This window comes from Colletotrichum siamense, assembly GCF_013390195.1.
Source record: "Colletotrichum siamense strain Cg363 chromosome Unknown KSG_Cg363_contig08, whole genome shotgun sequence".
In the NCBI taxonomy this organism is placed as follows: Eukaryota; Fungi; Ascomycota; class Sordariomycetes; order Glomerellales; family Glomerellaceae; genus Colletotrichum; species Colletotrichum siamense.
This window is the reverse complement of record NW_023501021.1, coordinates 1,848,792-1,872,142: the sequence shown is the minus strand read 5'-3', so window position 1 is coordinate 1,872,142 and position 23,351 is coordinate 1,848,792. Positions and strand designations below refer to the sequence as shown.

The 23,351-nt window shown below is 54.1% G+C and overlaps 8 protein-coding genes across 8 annotated transcripts; 4 read left to right on the top strand and 4 right to left on the bottom strand.

Annotated features, from left to right (window-relative positions):
- Nucleotides 1-71: 71 nt before the first annotated feature.
- On the bottom strand, nt 72-2,007 carry CGCS363_v012103 (Chitin deacetylase; the record flags this gene model as incomplete). Its single annotated transcript, XM_036643952.1, has 2 exons — nt 72-629; nt 682-2,007. The coding sequence occupies 2 exons, from the start codon at nt 2,005-2,007 to the stop codon at nt 72-74; spliced, it is 1,884 nt and encodes a 627-aa protein (XP_036490329.1).
- Nucleotides 2,008-5,409: 3,402 nt separating this feature from the next.
- On the top strand, nt 5,410-6,675 carry CGCS363_v012102 (uncharacterized protein; the record flags this gene model as incomplete). Its single annotated transcript, XM_036643951.1, has 3 exons — nt 5,410-5,631; nt 5,684-6,003; nt 6,054-6,675. The coding sequence occupies 3 exons, from the start codon at nt 5,410-5,412 to the stop codon at nt 6,673-6,675; spliced, it is 1,164 nt and encodes a 387-aa protein (XP_036490328.1).
- Nucleotides 6,676-8,229: 1,554 nt separating this feature from the next.
- CGCS363_v012101 (Glutamyl-tRNA(Gln) amidotransferase subunit A) lies at nt 8,230-13,377 on the top strand (the record flags this gene model as incomplete). Its single annotated transcript, XM_036643950.1, has 5 exons — nt 8,230-8,527; nt 8,588-8,648; nt 8,711-9,124; nt 9,174-9,289; nt 11,975-13,377. The coding sequence occupies 5 exons, from the start codon at nt 8,230-8,232 to the stop codon at nt 13,375-13,377; spliced, it is 2,292 nt and encodes a 763-aa protein (XP_036490327.1).
- A 193-nt stretch (nt 13,378-13,570) lies between these two features.
- Nucleotides 13,571-14,341, bottom strand: Prp38 (Pre-mRNA-splicing factor 38; the record flags this gene model as incomplete). Its single annotated transcript, XM_036643949.1, has 1 exon — nt 13,571-14,341. The coding sequence occupies one exon, from the start codon at nt 14,339-14,341 to the stop codon at nt 13,571-13,573; it is 771 nt and encodes a 256-aa protein (XP_036490326.1).
- A 528-nt stretch (nt 14,342-14,869) lies between these two features.
- CGCS363_v012099 (uncharacterized protein) lies at nt 14,870-15,576 on the top strand (the record flags this gene model as incomplete). The annotated part of the gene is made up of 2 exons (XM_036643948.1): nt 14,870-14,996; nt 15,059-15,576. The coding sequence occupies 2 exons, from the start codon at nt 14,870-14,872 to the stop codon at nt 15,574-15,576; spliced, it is 645 nt and encodes a 214-aa protein (XP_036490517.1).
- A 484-nt stretch (nt 15,577-16,060) lies between these two features.
- ncb2 (Negative cofactor 2 complex subunit beta) lies at nt 16,061-16,949 on the bottom strand (the record flags this gene model as incomplete). Its single annotated transcript, XM_036643947.1, has 4 exons — nt 16,061-16,168; nt 16,243-16,502; nt 16,553-16,579; nt 16,928-16,949. 4 exons carry the CDS (start codon nt 16,947-16,949, stop codon nt 16,061-16,063), a joined length of 417 nt encoding a protein of 138 aa, XP_036490516.1.
- Nucleotides 16,950-18,336: 1,387 nt separating this feature from the next.
- Nucleotides 18,337-19,251, bottom strand: CGCS363_v012097 (putative oxidoreductase; the record flags this gene model as incomplete). The annotated part of the gene is made up of 4 exons (XM_036643946.1): nt 18,337-18,373; nt 18,425-18,795; nt 18,848-19,009; nt 19,066-19,251. The coding sequence occupies 4 exons, from the start codon at nt 19,249-19,251 to the stop codon at nt 18,337-18,339; spliced, it is 756 nt and encodes a 251-aa protein (XP_036491119.1).
- Nucleotides 19,252-19,551: 300 nt separating this feature from the next.
- On the top strand, nt 19,552-20,821 carry CGCS363_v012096 (putative oxidoreductase; the record flags this gene model as incomplete). The annotated part of the gene is made up of 2 exons (XM_036643945.1): nt 19,552-20,003; nt 20,056-20,821. The coding sequence occupies 2 exons, from the start codon at nt 19,552-19,554 to the stop codon at nt 20,819-20,821; spliced, it is 1,218 nt and encodes a 405-aa protein (XP_036490511.1).
- Between the last annotated feature and the right edge of the window lie 2,530 nt (nt 20,822-23,351).

Genomic DNA, 23,351 nt, shown 5'->3' with positions numbered 1-23,351 from the left:
GAAATTAAACCCAAGCCATATCACCCTGGCGTCATGAACGGTACACCCGCAAACTCTCCAGTCTCAGCCACTTAAGAGCAGGTGCCGAAAAGGGGCTGGCAGCCGGTACCGCAGTGAGCAGTAGTGGTGCCGCAGAAGCCGTACTCAGAGCAGCAAGTGCTCTCAGGGCAGGTGTAGGCGTTGGCACCGCCGCAGGAGCTGTCAGGGCTGACGCCACCAGTTCCGGTCTGGGTGGCAGCGGGAGCGCTGGCAGTGGTGGTAACGGAGCCGGAAGGAGCAGGGGCAGCGGCGCCGCAGACACCGAAGAGGGGCTGGCAGCCGGTTCCGCAGTAAGCCTGGGAAGAACCGCAGAAACCGTACTCGGAGCAGCAGGCACCAGCCTCGCAGACGTAGCCCTCAGTGCCACCGCAAGCGCCGTCGGGGCCGATGACACCGGTGGGGGTAGCAGTGCTGGTGATGGAGACAACGATCTTGGAGGCGGTGGCGGTAGGGGTAGAGGTGCGCTTGGTCTTGTACCAGTTGGCCTCAGGGTCACCAAGGCACTCACCGACGGTGACGGCGTTCAGGTTGTTCTCCTTGATGATGCGCAGGAACTCGGGGACGAGGTACTCAGCGGTGTTCTGGTGAACCTATTTGAATGTTAGTGATGAAAGTTGATGAGTGGTGTGTGAGTATGCTTACCTCGTGGGCCAGGGCAATAGAGCCACCCTTCTTGAGGCCCTCCTCGAAGATGCCAACACTTGTGAGGTTGCCGAGAGGGGCGTTGTTGGCGTAGTCGAGGGAGTCGACATCGGCGTGGATGACGTGGTACTCAAGAGCCTTAAGGATAGACAGGGTGTTGTCGTTCCAGCTGAAGTAAGGAGGGCGCATGTACGTGGGGTACTTTCCGATGATGTTGATCAGAGCGTCCTCGAGGGTGGTCATCTCAGGGATGATGTCGGCATCGCCAAGGGTGGCGAGGTCAGGGTGGCTGTAGGTGTGAGAGCCAATCTGGTGGCCGTCGGCGATCATACGCTTGACGACGTCCTGCTCATCGTTGATGTTGCCGAAGTTCTCGCCGTTGACGAAGAAGGTGGCCTTGGCACCAGCCTCAGCGAGGAGGTCGAGGACGTGGTTGGTGTAAGTGAACGGGCCATCGTCGAAGGTGAGAGCGAAGTCACCAGGAACGGTGCACTTGGTGATGGCAACACCGTAGGGGATGGTGGTAGCAGGAGCAGTAGAGCTAGGAAGAGGGGCGGAAGCGTTGTTGCTCGCAACGGGGAGGGTGGCGCTGGCAATGGGCTCAGTGGGGAGAGCAACACCGGGGACGGTGGTGAAAGACGGAGCAACAGAGGGGGTGGAAGTGTTCATGGGGAAGGGGATGTACGGAGCAGAAGACGCCGCCTCAGCAGCCTTGCTCGGGTACGAAGGGACGTTGCCGCCGTTGCCACCGGGGTTGGAAGGCTTGCCGGGGTAAGAGGGGTAGGAAGGGTAAGAGGGAGTGTTGCCGGTGCCGCCGGGGGTGGAGGGAGTAGAAACGCCGGGAGCGGAGGGCTGCTCGGGGTAAGAGGGAGAAGCGTTTCCACCCTTGCTGGGAGTGTCGTTGCCCTTGACGGGGTAGTCACCGCCCTTGGAGGGAGTGCCGTTGTTTCCAGAGTTGCCAGAGCCAGAGCCAGAGCCAGAGCCAGAGCCGGTGTTGGAAGACTCACCGCCGGTAGAGGCCTTGCTGGGAGAAGAGGGTGTCTCGCCGGCGTTGGTAGGCACAACCGGGTAGGAAGGAGTCTCGTTGCCCGGGTTGACGGGCTTTCCGGGGTAAGATCCAGGGTTGCCGCCAGTGCCAGGGCGAGAAGGGACACCAGGGACGGTGGTGTTCACGGGAAAAGGAGCACTGGGGAAGTGAACAGAGGTGGTAGGCTGCGTCTCGGGGGCGTCCTCCTCGCAGAAGGTCTCGTTCGAAGTCTGACGGCGGAAAGGGGAGGCAGTAGCTCCGGCCACGAGGAGCGTGGCAGCAACAGTCTTGTAATGCATGGTTGGTAAAAAAGAGCGACTATTTAGATATTATAAAGAATGACTTGGTTGAGATAACGAATGACTCTGCCAAACAACACAGCGACTGACAGTTGACTAGTAAAGAACAAGAGGAAATCCCAAACTAGACGTCGCGGCATGCGTGCTCCCATATATCCCATCGACTTTGCCAAGTCTGCATGGCCCCCTGATGCGTGAAAGTGAAGGTTAGCGCCTCCATCACGTTCATCCCGTTTTAATTGCCAAGATTCACAGCCAAGGATTGGAGTCCCAAGTGACAAAACAAGGCCGAGTCATGCCCAGGAACCCTCGCGAGGCGTATCCAGCCTGCTGTGCCTGGCGGCGGAAAAGCAAAGAAACCTGGCTAGCTCAGCTTGGCATCTGCAGAGTTGCCCAGCTGGCTGGGAAATGGAAAGGTCAAAACCTCCATGTCACACTGTCTCGCTGCATGTGCAGGAGATAAGATGCAAGCGCCGAGAATAGCTGGTCCATGCACCTTGGGGGAGAGGGGATACGGATAGAGAGCAGAAATTGTCCCTTCTGTTGGTGACGATGTCGACCTTGGCAGCTCGTGGTGCGTCGACGGGCGCAGAACAGACGGACTATTCCTCCGCGCGAAGTTGCCAAGACCCTCAATGCCAGATCAAGGCGGGTCTCTTCTTTAAAAGAAACCCAGGTGATGGCATGTCGTTGTGCGACGTTTTTCTGGTCTCCGCCGGTTAGACTTTTCAAGTTGTTCTTGGTCAATTTGGTGAGCCTCAATCCAGCCAATCGAGTTGAGCATGACTCGGAAAACGCCCACTTCTAGGTCCTTATTAACTAGCTTAATGCTACGCTTGCAGCGCCCGAGCCGTCCGGCACTTCGCCGCCTCTTCCCACCAAGATGCGCCTACCGCAACACCAACGGGCAAGTCAAACAGCCCGATGCTCAAGCGAGACGGACTGGCTGCCCCCTGTGACACCGCGCGCGGAGTCCTCCACGCGCCATCTACGAGAGATGAAAGCCATGGCCTCGTTCGTGGTCCAGAGGTTAAAACAACGGGGCTGATGGCGACGCCCCTTTGGGGCTGGAGATTCATCCAATATTTCACAATATCGGCGACGGCGATCCTCACCGTGAAGGTTTTTGATTGCGTTTGTTCCTGATCATGCCATGTTGGAACACAGTTCCAACGTAGGCGACATTACGGATACAGAGTACAATGTGAAGGATTCGGTTACGGGGGTTCTATCAGAAAATCCTACTGCGGTAAACCAAAGCACGAAAATCATTTCGCGGGGGCCAACTCCGGGCGCACCCCAAAGGCACAGCTGAAGCAGTCATCAGGGGCTGCAAGACATGACCAACAAATCGCCGATGGTTCGCCTGCAGGGATTGCTGGGCTGGCCGAAAACGAGGCCTTCGGGGTTCGACAGGGGTTGGCTGCTTGTTTGTTGGAGCAAACAAGTCGATTCGCAGGGCCTCCAGGCGTTCGTCTCCGCCAGCACAGGCGGCCGATCGTGAAGTCCAGAATCCCAAAGACATGGAGTCCTTGTTTATGTCAGCGGGCTGCCTTTTTAAGAGTGGTCATTGCTGCTGCGCAATGCGCTGTCCCGCATGCAAAGCTCTAGCGAGACGTTGTATTGGGACTTTGGTATTGAAACTCTAGAAGGAGTTGGTTTCGCTCTTCCGAGAGTCTCGGGATCGTCTTGAAGAGGCGGTGACACAGCTGAGATATCTTCGCTTTTTCATTTCAGCCTTAGAAGCCTCTGGAGAAGAAATGTTCACTCAACCGTTGGTTGATTCGTTGCCCCTTTATGTCATTTCTCTCTCCTGGCTAGCGTCCTCCTGCATCTGTCTCGCCTTCTTGGCGCATAGGGTCTCACACCACGGTCAAGTGGGGCCGGGCTGCGCAAACTGAACTGCTCAATGCACCAACTGGCTTGGCAGATGAGTCCGTCCAGACGGGCGGAATCCTTCAGTGAAGCCAACATAAGAACCATGCGAATTCTGCACCATAGCTAAGGAGCCAAACGACATTCAAGACTGTGCGACTTACTTCTGGATTCGGCCCCAGATCGTCCCTTGAAGTACTGCGATGCAGATCACTTTACTATGAGCGATTTCAAGACCACGGGGGCCAGGCTTCTGGCCGCCAAAGGCTGGCCCCCTGAATCCTGGCGGTATCGACGAATTGGTTGACGAAAGAGGCTGAACTTCCAATCTTACCCGCATGAGGCACAGCACAACTAGAGCAACAATGGCGTTGAACAGCATTCGTTCCTGCACAGTACTTCCGCCCGAGATGCGCTTGTAGGGGGTTTCGCGCCTAGAACATTTTCTAGGCCGCACGGCACGGTGGTCCGGTTGGATTGAACGCTGCCCAAGAGCCTTGAATGCTGAGTGCAAATGTGTATATATGTTCATTAGTATGGCATTATTCGAAGAGATTTAGTAAGACACGTTGCTGCTGCGCAAAAGCTTATCTTCGGTGGCCATTGGAGTAGGCAGGCGTAAGGCTTTCTTCCAATATCATTCTCTGCACACTTCACGGAGCGAGAATTGCGATGCTTTCTGCCATGCAGCTGGCGCCAGCTGCAATCAGCATTAGATGACAATCTCCCAGCGCCCAAGTTGACTGCAAAAGTAAAAACGTAATAAACTGGACTCCTAATAACTCTATTCTTTTTATAGAGGCCCGAATTGATAGTAACAACTTACAGACAACTTGAAGGAGAATTAATGATAAATCCTTGGAATAAATTGTGGAAGCAATTGATCGGACTGAATTACTCATCCTGATCCAGCGAAGAAGAAGCGCTACCGAGCCTCTTTAACGCCCACTAAAAGGTCTCAGGTAATCATGCCTGCGCCACACAGCGGACCTTATGTCCTCCGGTATCCGCGGATAGCCCAGCCGTGATTACGTTTCTCGTTCAAACCACTGCCTGCGGCCTGTCGCTATCGAAAGGTCTCAGACAATCGCATCTCCGGAGACCGGACTCCGTGTCCGGTGGTCATGCCATATTCCGATCTTGCCGAGTCCCGGTTCCTGACCCCACTAGACCGATCCGATGCCATGCGGGCAGCTTGACCGGCGACGCGTCGGGCACCGTTGCGCCCCTTGCAAGAAGTCGCATATCAAGGTTAGCTGCCGATCGAGTATTTTGATTGATCGGAAGTCGAGAGGATGCTAACACTCCCAGTGCAACGGGGCACATCCGTGTTCAAGTTGCGTCACCCGAGGCATCGAGTGCGCGGCCTCGATAGCATCGTCGAGCTTCCATTTCGTGAGCCAGCGTGAACTCTCACGGGTCCCAAGAGTATTGGTACAGGACTCATGGCGCTACATAAGCACCTACTTTCAGGCCATGGGCTCTCTCACTCAAGCATCTGTGCTGAGGAGTGCTGCCGTGACGGCCATGTCTCATGAAGATGAGAACGTCAGCCGCACCTTGTCCATCGTCGGAGCGTTGTATGCCTGTCGAAACCCTCAAATACTGCGCATCAACGCCAAAGAGAGACGAAACGTCATGGAGACATGGGTGCGGCAAAAGTCTATCATTGATGCGGAGCTGAAGAAACCGGAGATTACAAAGTTCACGGCGATCTTAATGAGCGCTCTCCTGCTTGCAGCTGTGGAAGTAAGTCCATTAGTGTCAGATTTACATCGTTCGGAAATCTAACTTGCCAAAGCTCATGCTATGCGAGGCACCTGGCACATTTGAGATGTGGCTCAGAAGGATATCCAAATTCCTCGATACGTACAGTAAACGGCGAGCAGTCTCAACATGGACACCGTTTGAAAAGGATCTTGTCCGACTTTTCAAGTTTCTCGACATCCTCTCGAGCATCGCGAAGAATGATCGGCCAGTTGAGACACAGGTTGCCCCCGAACCATGGCCTGCACTACCCCTTACTATCAAAGTTGCAGGAGGCTCGATACCATCACCGGACTCCAGAAAGGTAGATGCTATGCTTTCTGCCATGTGGCAGTGGGCAGATCTACAGCCAAGGTTGGTTAACACTCCCGTCGTTGCTTTAAGCATCTTGCTCATGTGAATAGGGCCTTTGCCTGGGTATCCAAAGCCGAGGAGCAGCGTCTTTCTTTCAAGGATGGGGACGAGGTATCGAGGCAGGCTGTCGACTTGAAAGTGCAAGGTCTGAACATTGTGTGCGAAGTGTCGGCCCTACAGTCCCGCATGATTGGAAACCTCATGCAACTGTCTTCGAACCCACATGATCAGGCGTCTGCTAGTATCAGCCCATACTACCACTGGGCTCTCACTGGGCTATCTCATATGTTCCAACAGAATGCGTGGAAGTCATTAATGTGCGACCTGCCTGCCATGCCCGCCGAAGCGCTTCATCAACAGGCCTTGGCAGCTCTCGGGCACGTAGAGATGCTGATCAGCCAACTGGGTCTTGATCTTGCCCTTTACCTACCTTTCGCCGACTTTGTTGGGCGGGAAATGGAGACAGAGCTAGAGAGGCAACGGGTGCTCAAGTTTCTTGATCTCGTCAAGAGTAGAGGTTTTGATGCGGCGGATGAGTACAAGCAACATCTTCTTGTCCGATGGGAGCCAAAAGAATCAGCATCTACGCTTGGCAATACAGCGGAGTTATCAGATGGTTGGAGCGAGCTGTCGGTAGACGGGCTGTCGGACGGGCTGTCCACTCTGAGTTAGGTACTACAAGAATTAGATATTTTCCTTTTGAAAAAGAGCAACTCATTGACAGCAACCTCCTCTTTCAATAACCATGATTTGTCTATCTTTTTTTCGCTGGCCTGCGAATCACAAACAAATATCATGCAGCAATCGATTTAATCTCTGCAACATCAAATTATATCGAACAGGGTGACTCTCAACGCGGCTTTCTCTTTAATTTCATTCGAATTTTACTTTGTGTTACGAGAAGCTTTCTGTCCGGCTAGGAAGCGAAGAAAGAAACAGGCTTTGACCCCTAGTAGCAAAACGAACAACCTATTTCGAAAAATAAATCTCTATCCCCGGACCGGCCATCAACTATAAGATTTACGAATACGTTGTCTTTCCATGCAGTAGCAAATTTCTTCGTCACTCATGAGACATACGAAGCGAAGTTCATGGCTTCGCCGTCTTACGAACGCCAAGTTTCAAGTGGACATTCCTCTACAACATTCCTGGAGTCCTAGAGCCTTGCTGGCTGCCTTGTCAAAGCTTATTGCGCCTCAAAATTCCTGGCATTTAGCATAATGCTGCCCTCGACATGTTTTCTACCGATTCACGGTCACTGGCCTCGCTTGCGTTCAGCCACGGAAGAGGGAGCAAGCCAGGCCCAGTCCATCGCGGCATTTTGACCGCTTGTGGCACATTTGCAGCGCCAAATCAAGTCTAAGCTTCTGTATATTGATTTAATCATTCAAGATACATCGCACTCGGCTGGAAACATGTCCTCGAGCGGGCCGTTGAATACGCCTAGCGATCCAAGCCCCCTCCGCTGGGAAACGGGATTCGGGAGCTCCACCCGGCGGAAGACCCACACGGCGCTAGCGTCGCGACAATATTTCCATTTCGGGAATGATCATCCAAGACCTTAAACGTCAGCTTGGTGCTACCCCCGGTCGCTAAAGCCAGGGCAGCCACGAGGTCGCGTCAACCGTCATTGGCATTCGTTGTCGTGGAAAGTTGTTCCGCTTATCCTGCAAACAGTACCAATGATCAGGTTCATGAGCAAATTTTCAGGGCGGGCGTTGGGGAAACCGACTTGCGCGTCGGGAGGCCCGTCCGGTCGTGAACCGGGCGAGGGGAACATTGTACACTTTTGAAAGGCGCGGCAGCGGTTCTTTTGTGATCTTATCTAAACGTCATTTAGGCACCGAGCCTTCCGTATGACGGCCCCAGGGTTAGGAAACATGCCACGCTTAGCACCCTGTGAACTTCGTCTGACCCAATGAAGGGAGCGTATTATTCGGCTAGATTAGATCTCTCGTGCGTCTGGTGGGAAACGGCTAGATAGTGGGCCACGTCGGAGGATGTCTAAGCCACTTTTTGCTAATACGCGCAGACGTCGGAACCCCATTCTGGCCGATTCCTGCGGACGACCGGGCACTCGACTCCTGTGGTCTACTTTTTTCCGCACAGAATATCCCTTGACTAGCCTGACATTTTATAAGAAGACTTCCCAGCCCTGTCCCATAGCTTGACGATGATGCCGTTACTACACGTTCAGACATTGCGAGAGGACCTGACCGTACGAAAATGTCGAGATTACCTGACGGCTTGATCGCCTTTGGGCCGAATGCCAACTGCACACTCGAGCTTTGCCCAATCGAATGGAGCATCCTGCAATATCGACCCTCAGTACCCGCCAGCGCCATTTTCATCTCGCTGTTTGCTATTGCCTTGGTAGGCCACGCCATCCAGGGAATTAGGTCGAGGACATGGGGCTTCATGGGAAGCATGATAAGTGGCTGCATCTTGGAAATAGTCGGCTACATCGGACGACTTCTGATCTACGACAATCCATTCAACTTTGAAGGATTTCTCATGCAAATCGGTCAGTGTTCACGCACATCTGTCTCATATAGGATCTCATGCTGACGCCACGTCACTACAGTCTGCATCACGGTCGCGCCCGTCTTCTTCTCCGCCGCGATTTATGTTCTGCTCTCCCAAACGTAAATGTTCCTGAGCCGCATGAGTGAGACTGGCCCCTCGGCTAACCAGTTGCATGAAATAGCATCAACCACCTCGATCCCTCACTATCCCGGGTCAAGCCGAAGCTATTCTACTGGGTCTTCATCCCCGCTGATGTCGTCTCGCTGATCCTTCAGGCCGTTGGCGGCGGGTCATCCTCCGTCAGCACCACCAAGGAAGCTGTCGACCGAGGTGTAAACATCTCCTTGGCAGGCTTGGTCTTCCAGGTCTTCTCGCTTGTGGTATTTGCCATCCTCTTCATGGACTACATGGTCAGATACAACCGCTCGATCGGCCGGTCCAAGATGAACGGAAAGCTCAAGTTCTTCCTGCTTTTCTTGGGTCTCAGCACATTCTTCATTCTCCTCCGATGCGTCTACCGTATTGTGGAGCTGCATGAGGGTTACTTCAGTCACTGGTTCCGGGATGAAGCGCTGTTCATTGCTTTGGAGTCAGCGTAAGCATATTTCCTTCCCCTTGACTGCTAGATCGCTAACATTATTCAGGGTCATGGTTATTGCCGTATTCTGCTTGAACATTGGACATCCAGGCCTGGTGTTCGGCAAAGCAAAGTCAGCTGCAAATGTTTCTCGCTATGAAGGCGTTGCCATGGAAGAAGCCCGTAAAGGGGAGACTGACAGGAGTCAAAACCCATCATTCAGTCATCCTTCAGAGCCACCTCACCATTAGCATGGGTTGTTTAACCAGTGACATAGAAATGACGCGTGTGCAAACCATTTCGTATACCAAATTTCCTTAGAGATATTGAATAGAAGGATTGACATCAAAATGTTTTCTCACATATAAACTCATCATCGAAAATGGTTTTTTCAAATTTCGCAAACAAATTTAGGGATTAAGACATACCAATACACTTTGACGAGAATTCACTTTTGAAGGATCTCAGCCTACCTTTGACGAGATAAAAAATGTGCTGACGATGAGTTGCGGAGAGAACAGAAGATAGTGTTGAGGTTAAGTCCATCAAGGTATGTTTACCATTGAAAATTTAAGCATCTAACCGTGGCATATGGTAAGGCATAAGGTTTCAGAGTTTTAGACTCTCTTCCTCTTCCTTTTTCCTTTTTTTTTTTTCTTTTTTTTTTCTCACACTTATCTCATTCTTGTTTCCTTGCCCCCTCCCTCTTCCATCGAAAGTATCTCCCGCCATCCACGTTTACTACGACTGGTCAGCCAAAGACAACCTAAACCTACTTCCCCACCATACATTACATTTCAACTATTTCAGCAGCATGCAGGAAGTATCACGATTCTGTATGAGTTCTTATTGGGATCTTGTGACTGGGCCAAGCGTGGCTTGGGTAGGCAAAAGAGAGCAAAATGCCCTTCGAAGTCCCATCTATCGTATTCCCAGGGAGCTGTTATTAGACATCATGGATTGGCTAGATCCTGAAGACGCTTTTATCTTTCGACAAGTTTGCGTCCTGTTTCATGGGGCTTTTTCTCACGGTAGCTTCTCCAACCTCCACGACTCGGAACCAGCACAACAGCTCCGACCGATCTCACGACTGCGACGATGGGTATCGATCATATCAAGACGATCGCCCGTCTCCATGCCAACGTCCTGCAATCCCTTGTTGGCGTTTAGGCGTGAAAGTATCGGAAACTCCGGACAGTTGCAAGTCAGGAGGCTTCTCCAGAAAGACTTGCTTTGTAGTGGTTGCCGTTTATACTGGCCAGCAAATTGCGAATTCATGGAGCTTAAAGAGAGGTATCACGAACAGCCAACGATCTACTGTAGCGCTTGCAGCTACAAGCATGCCGCTTACTCATTTCCAACGGGACAAGATCCTGAAAGCCCACGTCGGTGTATCGCTTGGGAAGGCAGAGTGAAGATATGCCCTCACCAAAGTCTGGCGTGGTCTACTCTTATCTACTTGTTTAACACGCCAAGAAGACGAGGCAGAGAAACCGTCGTCCTAGACTGCACCAGCTGCATGGCGGCCTTTCGGGGAATAGGGGAATCTCCAGTTGTACGGCATACGTCGAATTCTGAGGATAATTTCTTAATCTTGACATGGAAGATTCAAGTTTGTGTCGTCGAAAGAGGACGATTCGTAACCAAAGATGCATTGCGACAGGCTCTGCGACAACTGGACCAAGCACATCCGGATCTGATGTGTGGACATATGTCTTTCGAGGACATGATGGAAGCCGTCAGTGCTGATCGGTGTGTCTGTTTTCGAGAGGCCAACAGTGAAAGCCGGTGCTATAGACACCATCTCAACGACGCCTCGTTTGAATGTTGCGCGTGCTCCATGAAGCCTACCTCGCGTAAAATGGGAAGACTTTTGGGAGGAATCAGGAATAGAAACGCCCCTGGACTTCACGGAATCAGATGCCGAGAGTGTTTGGTAGAGTATGAGTGGACGACTGAAGGTCGCAGGATCTTCATTCGTGCAAAAAACTTTCTTGCCGAGGACTTGGGGCAGCAGTATGGCGCGGAAGCAATCTATCCACGTCTACCTTCTGACGCTTGGTGGTGGGCGAAACATTTGGACCAGACTTCGTGGCAGAGAGACGAGAGCGAGAGGCATTTAACGTGGTGTGCAGAAAAGAAGTGCCCCGTCAACAAAAGCTATTTATGGCTATGACAGCAAATCCTAATAGAACTATGGGACACTGGCACTGGCAAATTGGTTCCATGGAGGGATGGGTTTCGTACAACTTCACGTATGTTATTCTGTTTGAATCTTGGATGTCGACACAATGGAATATCTCACAGATGCCAATACTTTCCTAGATAATCGTAGTGAATAAGTAATGATTCTAAAGACGTTGTGACGATTGCTAGCTGAGGGCGCCACCTGTACGAAGAAACGCGTTGCTTGTGTGAAAAGCATCATCTCCGTACCATACGATTACTGTACTTGGAGTAAGTGTATGATAAAGGCAGGTGACTCGTACTCCAGGTGATTCCGGTAACGAGATAGTCGTGCTCAGGACTGAAACCCCACCGGGGCTACGGTCACGGACGGGGCATCGGGGTTCTGATGTGGGGCCGAAATGTGTCATTAGTCATCCACCGAAATCATCGGCCATCTGCGGTGGAAGCTCGTCACCCAAACCCGAAGCTCCAAGCACCACCTCCACAGGCTGGCATTCGCGGCCCCATGTCCTCTCATGTCAAACTCTCACGCCTACGCCCACGGGCACTGCACTCGACAGGCATTGGACAGATAGCCTTCCTCCAAAGGCGACTGCACCATGATTTCAACCACTTCGTGCGGACGGGTACGGGAGACCGATCACCCTACTTGCGCGGGGCACAGCTAACTGATCGCAGAGTCCGTAGAGGCGGCATCAATTGCTCCTCGAGCCGCCGGCTCAACGAAGAGCTTCAAGCTGGCTGTGAAGGACAACATCGCTACGCAGGACTTGCCGACGACATGCTCCTCCGCCATCCTCTCCTCCCACAAGAGTCCTTACGAGGCCACCATCGTGCGCCAGCTCCGCGAACGAGGCGCACGTGTAGTTGGAAAGACGAACATGGATGAGTTCGGAATGGGATCGCACTCTCTGAACTCAATACATGGGCCGGTGCTCAACCCGCTGTCTTCGACGCCCACATCAGCTGGCGGAAGCTCTGGAGGAAGTGCGGTCGCGGTTCAGACTGGCGATGCGGACGTGGCTTTGGGTACGGACACTGGTGGCTCAATTCGTCTCCCAGCGGCGTACTGTGGGGTTGTGGGATACAAACCGTCATACGGCATGCTTTCTCGATGGGGCGTGGTACCATACGCCAACTCACTGGATACTGTCGGTCTACTTGCGCGGGAGGTGGGCATTATTGAGGATATCATGTTCAGCACTGGTCTAGATGTCGAGCACGATGCCCAAGATCCCACGTCTATATCTAAGAGCTTCCGAAAGCGCCAACAAGAACAGGAGGCGGACCGCCGCTCGCGACTGAGAGTCGGCATTCCTCTCGAGTACAACATCGAAGAACTCGACCCCCAAATTCGAGCAGCTTGGACAAGTGCGGCAACACTCCTTCAAAAGTCTGGCGTTGACATCGTCCCTGTCTCCTTGCCGTCGACTAAGCACGCCCTTTCAGCGTACTATGTCATCGCTCCTGCAGAAGCGTCGTCCAACCTCGCCAAATATGATGGTGTCCGCTACGGTACCCGTGGCGACGAGAGTGACGGCGCTGGCGAGGTCCTCTACTCCAAGACCCGCGGCCTCGGCTTTGGTGACGAGGTTAAGCGGCGCATTCTCCTGGGTGCCTACAGCTTGAGCTCCGAGGCCATGGACAATTACTTCATCCAGGCACAGCGCGTGAGGAAGCTTGTCCAGAGGGACTTTGACCGTGTATTCCGGCTAGAGAACCCCCTCTACGACCCGCAACAGTTTGATCTGAGCGATATGAAGGACGAAGTGGAGCTGCAGGACAAGCTTGGTCCGTCGCAGGTGGACTTCTTGCTGTGTCCCACAGCACCAACGTTTGCGCCCTGGATCGAGGATATTAAGCAGCAGACGCCGGTGCAGGTCTACATGAATGATGTCTTCACGGTACCTGCGAGCTTGGCTGGCTTGCCGGCTATCAGCATTCCGACCAAGGTCGAATCTCCAGATGCGAATGCAGATGATAGCCGCAAGGTGGCCGGTCTGCAGCTGATAGGCCAATACTGGGACGACAAACGTCTCCTTGGCGTGGCCAAGAACCTCCTCCGTCAGCTTTCGGCTTGAGCGCCGACCTGAACAGTGGCTGCAGGATTTGTGCTGCGGAAGAAGCCTGCTATGTTTGTACAATAGAAAAATATATACCCACGACACCACGGTTGTAATGTTCCAGCATTCTTGTAAGTGAAGCATTTGGTGACTCCATTCGCTGGAGACATTGGGTATCATTTTGTAACTTTTTAATCTAGGGAGACCGATCTCAGCTCCTTGACCGTGATCTCCTCTCCACGTCCATCGGTTCACCGCTGCCTCTCCTGTCTTCAACCACCTCTCCCTCAGAGTCATCAGCGCCGTTCTCCCTTGGACTGCCTTCACTAGCTTCCCTCCTCTCCTCTTCCTCTGCCTCCTCTAATAGCTCATCAATATCACCAAGCGGACTGATCCTCTCCTCCAACTCTCCCAAGTCCACCAAATCAACCCTCTTGGGCAGTTCCCTGAAACTCGTCGCGCAAACTCTCGACTTAGTCAACAAATCGTCCACGAACTCGTCCATGTACGTCAGACTCGTCCCCGCGCGTCCCTTTCTTCTCAACTTCCTCCGATCTTCCAGAAACGGCTCCAGCAGCAGGTAAACATCCTTCGCCTTCCTCGTCATCCGGATGTAGAACACGGCCAGCGCGCGCAAGTATTTGAACTTCTCGCCGCCGAAGCCTAGGTACGTCTCGAGGATCTCGTCCGACGGCGCGAGCTGCAAGAGCTTGAACGCCAGACACAGGAACGGCGTCGGCTTCTGAGTTACGCCGTAGGTACCACCGATGAAGGTGACGTGCTCGACGACGCGGTCGACGATGTCGGCCTCGTTGACGGCGAAGCACTGCTCTTTGTAGAAGTAGGCGTCGATGATGCGCTCGCGGACAGCCTTCTCCATGATCGTCGCCGGATTCTCGCCATTGGGGGCCAGGGAGGCGGAGGAGCCGCGCTCGTCGAGGAAGCGCCGCTCATCGGCGTAGATGGTGTCGGGTTTGCTCATGTTCGCGGCGATCGAGAGGGTGGAAGGACAGGTCGATGCAGGAGAGGAGCTCGCTGGGAAGGTCCAATGATCGACCCAACTGGAAGGCGCGTCTTTCGGTGCGCGATAGCTACTGTGCTCGAGATATCGTCAAGCCAAGCTTTCTAGAGTCTCTGGTCTCGTGAAGTAGATCACGCTCGGTCGATACGGGTGGGGTGGATTCGATGCGACGCAGAAGCTAGCTCGCTGGGCGTGACATCCGCCGTAAGAAAAAAAGTTGACACTGACGTTGGCGGCCAATGACACTCATTGACAGCTGGCCTATCGATAGTTGCCCCGCGAACCAAGTAAACAGCCCACTTCCAAGTTCACACTCCTCCGCCACGTCACATCTGGCGGCGACTGCAGCCAAAGGATCAGGGGAATGCAAATGGCGTCTCTATCTGCCGTTTGAAACGCATGCAGAACATCTTCACATACTCCATCTATCTATACAGATCTATCAAATTTATTGTCACCGAAAAGAAAGGTCGAGAAAACACGGCAACCATGGTGCTCCTCTCATCGTCACAAGTCTCCGTCCTCCTCTCCACCGCCATCGGTAACACCCGCCCCGTTCCCGCATTCCAGTCCCGTCCACGAGTGAGCAAACGGCTAACCTCTCAACGCGTCACGCGTATGCGCCCTGCCGCATATGCAAACGCATTCTCTTGCCAACAGTCCTCTCTTGTGGTGCAGCTCTGTTCCTCAGTGGCTATGTGATCCAGCAACGCACGCTTAACCAGCTGCGGGAAGCCATCAAGCCTGACTATGACCCGCGACCGTCACCCAAGACCTCGTACACCGTGCCCGAGCACCTCAAAAATACACCCGGCAACGCCCTGTACGAAGGCGGAAAGCAGGACCAGATCATCATCGAGGTGAACCCGTCGGTGCCCGAGCAGCAGCAGCAGCAGCAACGCCCGAAGAAGCTCGCCGGACAGAACCAGCAGGGCTGGACGTCGGACCTGTGGAAGAAGATGGTGTCCTCGTCTGAGAAGGACGAGCCGGGCGTGAGCAAGGAAGACCTGGAGAAGATGGACGAGCGGGAGAGGAACATTAAGGGGTGGAAGGTCAAGGACCAGAAGCACCCCGACCCCGACGCCGCCAGCGAGAAGCCCATCAGCCGGGCGGAGAGGAGGAGGCTGATCAAGGAGGAGATCAAGCGGTTGTCGCAGGGCGAGGAGCCGGTCTACTACCAGCGACGACTGTGGTGAACTTTTCTTCGCGATGGATCAAAGTTTCCCCAGTATATACGGGACCCACGGCGTTATCTGATTTCTGGGATGCAGTTAATGAAGGGATGTTTACGATATCATTAGGATCTACATCATGTACACACAATGTGGATAGGACGGGACGGCCTCGGGCCGACGCAAACGAGAAAAGCGTTGTTTGTTGTGCATGACGCGGACTGGAAATATCATTCCGTAGCTTTGTATTCATGCGTGTGACCCGAGTGAGGGTAAACGATGCTCTCGTCGATAATAAAAGCCATGCTATCGATGATGTGTGCTGCCCTTTCCCCACGACAGCAAAAGCAAAGCCGGAATCATGCATTTCGTCAGCGCGGTGAATTCGTCATGATTCGTCTCCTCCATGATAAGCCCTCAAACGCCGTGTCCATGCCCCACGAAAACAACAAGATGAAACTGAAAAAAATAAAGCCACGATTCACAAACGCCATGCCCGTCGTGCCGTCTAAGCATGCCTAGTGGCGGCATCCTGGAAAGCTTCCCGCTGCATCCTCTCGAGCTCCTCGAGGGAAAGCTGGCTGTTGGCGAACTTGTTTGCCTTCTTCTCGCGACCCTGCAGAAGATGTGTCAGCCCCGACTGGTGTCACGGGTCGGAGGTGCAGGGGCTGGCTAAGATTGGGAACGTACCTTTTGGACTTCTTTGTGCTCCGCCGCCGCCTCGAGTACGGCGGGAACGTAGTCTGAGAAGCCCAGCTGCTCGAGGGCCTTGGTGATGTGGTCGCAGGCGATGGTCTTCTTGGCCTCCTTTTCGGAGATTTCGTTGGCCTCGGAGGAGATGAGGGTGATGAACTCGACGCAGCACTCGATGAGCAGGTCGCGCGCCTCCTTTGAGAAGGCGATGCCTACGGAGGGCGGGAGGATCTCTGTTACGATTTTTTGGACGGTTGCTGCGGGTCGTCAGTGTTGGCCGCAGCGGAAGACGGGATGAGAGGCTTACCCTTTGGCAGAGACAAGTCATCGTTGCCTGTGGTGCTATGTCAGCATTATGTCTTTCGGAGATCAGGCTGTGTGGAAGCAAGGCATAGGAACGGCACCCAGGAGGCCATCCTGGTCTTTCCAGAAAATGTCCTAGTGCATCTGAATGTATGAAGAGAGCATTACTGCCGCTCTCAGGCAGTATGGTGCATATGCAGGATGAGCGTCTTATACGAGAAAGTTGTGATGAGGGCAGACAGAATGGAAGCCTGATTGCGATGATGCAGTCGAGGAAGGGAGGAGCGGCAGCAACGAATGACCGATAAGGACATTCGTTGGGGGTGAAGGGCAAGCGAATAAAAGATGTAATATCTGGACAAATCTGAGAGCAACTTACCGGCGATATCGTGGTCGGACATGGCGCAGGATGAACTGAGAAGAATGCGATAAGGGTTGAGATGTTGCGGTGACGTATTCGAAAGAAGAGAGGGTGAGGAACCGACTAGATCCCAGCCAGATGGTTTCAACGTAGGCCGCCTTGAAGGACCTGGCTATGCAGTTCGTGCCCGTGAGCTGAGACCGGTCTATAGACTTATATCGGAGATGGTTGGCGGTGAAAAACACGGGAGCGGAGCGGACATGTGAAGCAGACGCGGGACAGTGTGGCTCGCTCTTCGGGCGGCTGCTAGTGGTGGGGTCTTTTATGCTATTTGGATGCGGGACACCAACTGCATTTGAACCCTCCCCGCGCCCAGGCCTCAGCTGTTGCCTCTTTTTTTGGGCTGTCCACTCAATGCGCGCGAGCCACAATGAGTGTGGTGCACGACTTTTTTCTGTGCCCATCCATGGATCCACCCGGACCTGCCCACCTGGCCCGCTCAGCCAGTCAGGCGCGGCGCTCGGTGAAAGGAGCTTCCGACGTACCGCCGAGCACGGGCCACCTTCTCCAATCACTCCAAATTTTTTCTTCCCTTAAAAGTCAGATTTTTGACGGCAGCTTCAGCTTTCCTTCCTCTTGCATCACCAAACAGCAGAGACAACAAATCACCATGCGCTCAATTGCTCGAGCCGCTGGCGTCTCTGCGCCTCGTCCGGACTGACTCTGGTAGGTTTACCTTTTCGTCCTTCTTCCCGCTTTCCCCCATCGACCTGATGAGCTCTGTTGTCGCCCCAAACTTACGAGGAATAACTCCCCTCACACAGTGGTGAATGACCGTCCTGCCAAACGGACTTCTCTGACTTGTCACCTTGAGCTTTCTTGCTTCTTGTTGCCCACCTTTTCGGCGCGACCCAAAGCTAACAGAAATCTCTTCAGACAGAAAATGTAAGCTCGCTCGCCCACGTTCTTGCCGCAACGTCGTGTTTTGCGCCGCTTCGCGCCTGCGATGATGTCCAAAGTACTATCAAATACCGACCTTCCAAGACGGAGAAACGATAACCCCTGAGCACCTGCTTTACAACGCACTTTTACTCGACGGCCAGCATGCGTGGACTCGATGCTGACGTGGATGTGGTTGCAGGGTGCGCAGGCAGTGATGTGTGAACGTGGTCTTACTCACGATCCTCGCCCACAGCTCTCTCGTTCAAGGTAGGCGCAAACTTTTTTCTTTCTACTTCTGCTTCGCGCTGAGCGAGCTTGCCGATGATGATGAAACATATTCCATGCTAATCCTGAATAAACAATGTGGAATCAAATATGAGCTTTTCATCTTTCGACTGAGGCATCATCTATTCAATGTTTTCTATTCTGCTCTCACTGGCTCAAGCAGCTGGCTAACATTGGACCTTTTTAGTGAACACTTGCATCTACTCTTGGTACGCCGAAAGCTCTGTAGCTTGCCACCTGCGATGGGGTTAGCTTCTGTCAAATGTTGACGGGAATGGCGCGACCTACTTGAAGTACTTGCCCGACAGGGCGTGCTCCGGCTTGACGACAAACCGCGCCATCACGTTGCCGGGTTGCTCGGGCTTGAGAAGCCCTCCCTTGTCAAAGTCGGAGACGAAGGACGAGTGGTCCTTCTCGGCCATGTGGCCCTTGCCGGTGTCGCGGATGACCTTCTGCATGGCGGTATCGACGCGACCGGGGCTCATGGCGATGCTCGTGATGTCGGGCTCCTCAACGGCCAAGTGGGCGGAGAGGTGGTTCATGGCAGCCTTGGAGGTGCCGTAGGCGCCCCAGGCAGTGTACGCGCCGGTTGCTGCTCCGGAGGAAACCCAAAGGACGCAACCCTTGGACTTGCGCAGCTCAGGCAGAGCGGCTTGCACCTTTTCGAGTAGTTAGATAGTAATCAAGCTGTGAACAAAACGTTTTCCTCACCAATGCCAGGCCACTGAAGACGTTGATGTCGTATGCGCGCTTCCATTCTTCGACGTTGAAGTTTTCCAGACGTGAGACGGGCTCCAGCACGCCGTGGTTGATCACAATGCCATCGATCTTGCCGAAGGCCTTGACAGCCACCTCAGCGATCTTGGGGATGGTCTGCAGGTGTCAGCCTTCCCTATCAACGCCACGCAGCCGCGAAATGACGCCCTCACCTTGAGATCACCCAAGTCTCCCACAACATACTCGACCTGTCCAGGATGCGCGGACTTGAGAGCCTCCAGCTGGTCCTTGGATCTCGCAGCCAACACGACCTTGTGCGAGTCCTTCAACAGGTACTGAGCGATAGCCAGGCCGATGCCGCGGCTGGCGCCGGTGACGATGATCACTTTGGAAGCCATTGTAACGCGTGATGCTGATCTGTAGTAAGACAGGTTTCTTTCTCAAACACCAAAAAAAGCAGCGCAGACGCAGGAAAAGAGTCTGCACCTCTGGATGGAGCTGCAGGCTTGCGCCATCCGAAGTCAATGGGTCCGGCCTGCCTCTCTGTGTGTGGTGGAGCGGGGGCCAGCTGCCGCAGAAGTCCTTATCTTATCAAAATGGCGGGGTCCCAGCTCGGTGCTGTCTGGGAAGCTCCCTGAGCTGTTGGACGATAACGTCATTGTTCACGATATCACTCCTCAAAGTGATATGTTTTCACAATGAGTTCAACCGTCATTCTGGGCTCGGGCATCATCGGTCTGTCGATAGCCCATTACCTTGCTGACCACCAGCCTGGATCGACTATCCATCTCGTTGAGCCATCACCGGAGCTGTTTGCGTCTGCATCTGGGTATGCCGGGGGCTTCCTTGCGCGCGACTGGTTCTCTGCCAAGTCTGCATCCCTCGGAGCTCTGAGTTTTGATGAACACAAAAAACTCGCGGAGGAGAACAATGGCAAAGAGAAATGGGGATGGTCATCGAGTACGACATACAGCCACGCAGCTGCGCCCATCAAGAAGAGCAGGAATGGCGAAAGATGGCTAAGTGAAGGGGGCAGCCGAGCCGACGTCGTTGAAGCTGTTGAGATACACGGCGACGGCCCTTTGTGGCTACGCCGTGCCGCCGGCGACGATGTCCAAGTTATTGGAGACTCGGAAACGACCGGTCAAGTGTGCGTATCCATCCACGGCATTATTCGCATATGAAATCTCACACGATAGCAGGGAACCCCTCCGCCTCTGCAACTTCCTGCTCGACGCCTGCAAGTCAGAAGGCGTCCACCTCCACCACCCAGCCACAGCTCTCTCCATCAACACCGATCTCCGCGGCGAGCTCTCGGCAGTTTGCATTGGTGACACGAATTCTTCCACAGAGACCGACGTCCCCTGCACACGCCTCGTGATCGCTGCAGGCGCCTGGTCTCCCCGCGTCTTCTCCCAGCTTTTCTCCGGCGCTTCCATCGAGCTGCCCATCTCCAGCCTGGCAGGCCACTCCCTCGTGATTAAACCTTCCGGCGACGACACAACGCAAGCAGGATGCCATGCCATCTTTAGCACTGGCGGAGCCGGGTTCTCGCCAGAGCTCTTTTCTCGCGTCGGTGGACATATCTACATCGCCGGCGTCAACACTCCAGAGCTGCCACTTCCAGATTTACCGGGCCAAACACCAATCTCGCCAGCCGCGATAGACCAGCTTCAACAAACGGCCGGGCGCATTATCCACGTACCAGAAGGTGACCTCGAAGTCGTCAGGAAAGGCCTCTGCTTCCGCCCCGTGACGGCGTCCGGAGAGCCCATCTTGGCCCGCATCCCGGACTCCCGTCTCGGAGACGGGATATCAACCCGCCCCGGCGCCGAGGGCGGCGTCTTCCTCGCGGCCGGTCACGGGCCCTGGGGCATCAGCCTCAGCCTCGGAACGGGGAAAGCGATGGCGGAGATGATGCAGGGACGGAAGCTGAGCGCCGATATCTCGCGGCTGGGACTAACATGAACCCCACGCGCAATGTACATTCACCCCGTCCCAAGAAACCCGTATCATCCACAACTCTTTACCGAAATATCATGCCATGATCGTGATGATGTTGTCAAAGCAAACAATAGCGCCTGCCCCCCTCTCCTTGATTCGCCTCCATGACTTCAACGGTCCCAAGCCAATGGGCATGCCGACATCACGATCAGCATCCCCCCCCCCCCCCCCCCCCCCCCCCCCCCACACACGTCTCGCCGCCAAACCGCACGATCCAGCTGGCGATGGGTTCATGCGTGTGGCGCAACTTGGCAGGTCGCGCTTGCCGTAGTGCACTAGTGCCATCGTCGGAAGGGATGGTGTGCAGCAATCGCAGCTGAACGAACCACTCCCCGCCCCGAACGACCTCCGCGTCTCCAACGTCCGAAACGCCTGGCGCGGCTGCGACGGCCTCTGGGCAGCTCCCATCACGATCCATCGAGTTCGTCTTGTGCCGAGACGGCTTCCCTGCCAATGTGCCAGAGTCTTCCATAACCGGCTGTGCCCAGGATCCGCCCGCTTCTCGTAAGAATCTTTTCGTCAACTTCACCCAGAAATAGCCGTCTGTGCTAAGAAGCGACGGAGCAGTTTGCCCTGTTATCCACTTGGACTAGACCAGGGGGTGGGGGTCATGGGATACGAATGCAGACGTAACAAGAGAGCAACGTGAACAGAAAGAAAAAGAGGGAACCCGAGAAAGCTCTGTCACGTATCGGTATCTTTTCGCGGCATTGTACGGATTGGGAATCTGCGTAAAGATAGCGCGAGTGGTGCATGTAGCTTAATTACTGGGGATGTTCAGGGAACATTCGGACATTGCGCGCTGGGCGGACGTGCCGCATCCCGGTCACAACTCCGTGTAGCCGGGAAAGGTCTTTGCACATTTCCACGGAGCATCGTTACCGAGGACGGCCGTCGGGCGAATTGTTTCTTCTTCCTGTTCCTGTCCCTCTTCTCTATTTCCGTATCTCCATTTCTTCCCTCGTTGTGGCTACCTCTGTCTTCCCGTCCCCTTGCCTGTCTTCAACCACCACAAATCTCCATCCCGGTCAGCTATCGTCAGGGATTTTAATGGCTAAGGATCTAAGAAAAAACGAAGAACAGGCAGAGCTGAAGGACGGGAAGATGCCTGGCGCGTGAAACCGATAGTCTGGCTCAGATAATGATGTCCCGAATTCGGGTCCCCTGTCTTTCTCGTCCAGGGCGACGCAGCCTCATCCTTCGGTCGGCAGGGCGAAGAGAGCTCCCAGGCAGCTTTGTCCAAACCCCCTGGACGCAGACTGGGGAAGAGGTTTTTTGCTTCTTTCTGCATCGCAACGACGACATCTCAATTTGCCACACGTCAAGCAGCAGGACGAGGCTACGCTTCGCCGCATTGTCTGACAACAACTCAGCCTCACCCGAACTGTCTCATCCCCCTATTTTGTGTCTCTCCTTTCTCCCGCATAATTCGACAAGTTCATACGTAGATGCATTGAGGCTCTCATCGCCCATGACGATGCACACTCCATGCCCGTAAAAACCCGGCAAATGTCTGCCGCGAACCTCAACCTCCTCCCCATCAATGACGATGCACAGACCCGTTCGTGAAGCTGTCACGACTCATGACACCGTCTTTTTGATAGCTGCCGTCGTCCCGTCTTCCATCGTGGACCGTGGGTTGATGGGGCGGGGCCTCCATGTTTCTCTGACAAGCTGGAACGAGATGAAGTCATCTTGATCAAAAGTTTTATGTAGGAAGGGTGAAAGGCCAGAGAAAAAGAGGCCCAGCCTGAGAAAATTCTCAAACCAACGATTCCAAGGCCTTGGAACTGTCGATCAACCGCGTCGACACCCACCGGAAACCACCCACTGTCATCACCGCCAATTAACGAAACCCCATTGCTGTTGACTCAGGCACCCGGCCTATCTGTTCCCACGCTCTCCACGGGAAGCGTAGATCGCGCTTGTGTGTGTGTGAATTGATGTGCCTGGCGGAGAGAGGCCGGCCTCTTCGTACAGAGAAAAAAAAAAAGACATCTGCAGATCCAAGGAACGCCTCAAACGACCGTGCACCGTCGATTGTCGGCGTCCTTCACGATCTCGATATGCCATCTTCCCCTCCCCTCCCCTCCCCTCCCTCCAAGGCCGCCGCCGTAAGCGCAAACGGTCGCTGGTCCCAGTCACCGGTGATCTATCCGGAGCTGGCCCGATGGATATTCGTAGATGGATGGATAGGCGCCAGGCTTGTGGCTTTCCTTCGGCGCTGCCTGTCAAAGGTGCAGGCTGCAGGAACCGCAAGCCTCCTCTCCCACCCTCCGAACACCGAACCCACCCATCTCCCGAAAAGAGTGCAACTATTGAACGCAAGTGCCATGTCTCAAGTGATGAGCATCAGCAACACCCATGTTTTGACAGCTTTGACAATTCCCATGTGCTTGGGAGAGAAAGGCCCATCACCAGGGTCGGCCGTCTCGTAAGCTAGCTAATCACCGCAACCCGTAGGGCTCTGGCTAAGCCCATCGTGATGAGCAAT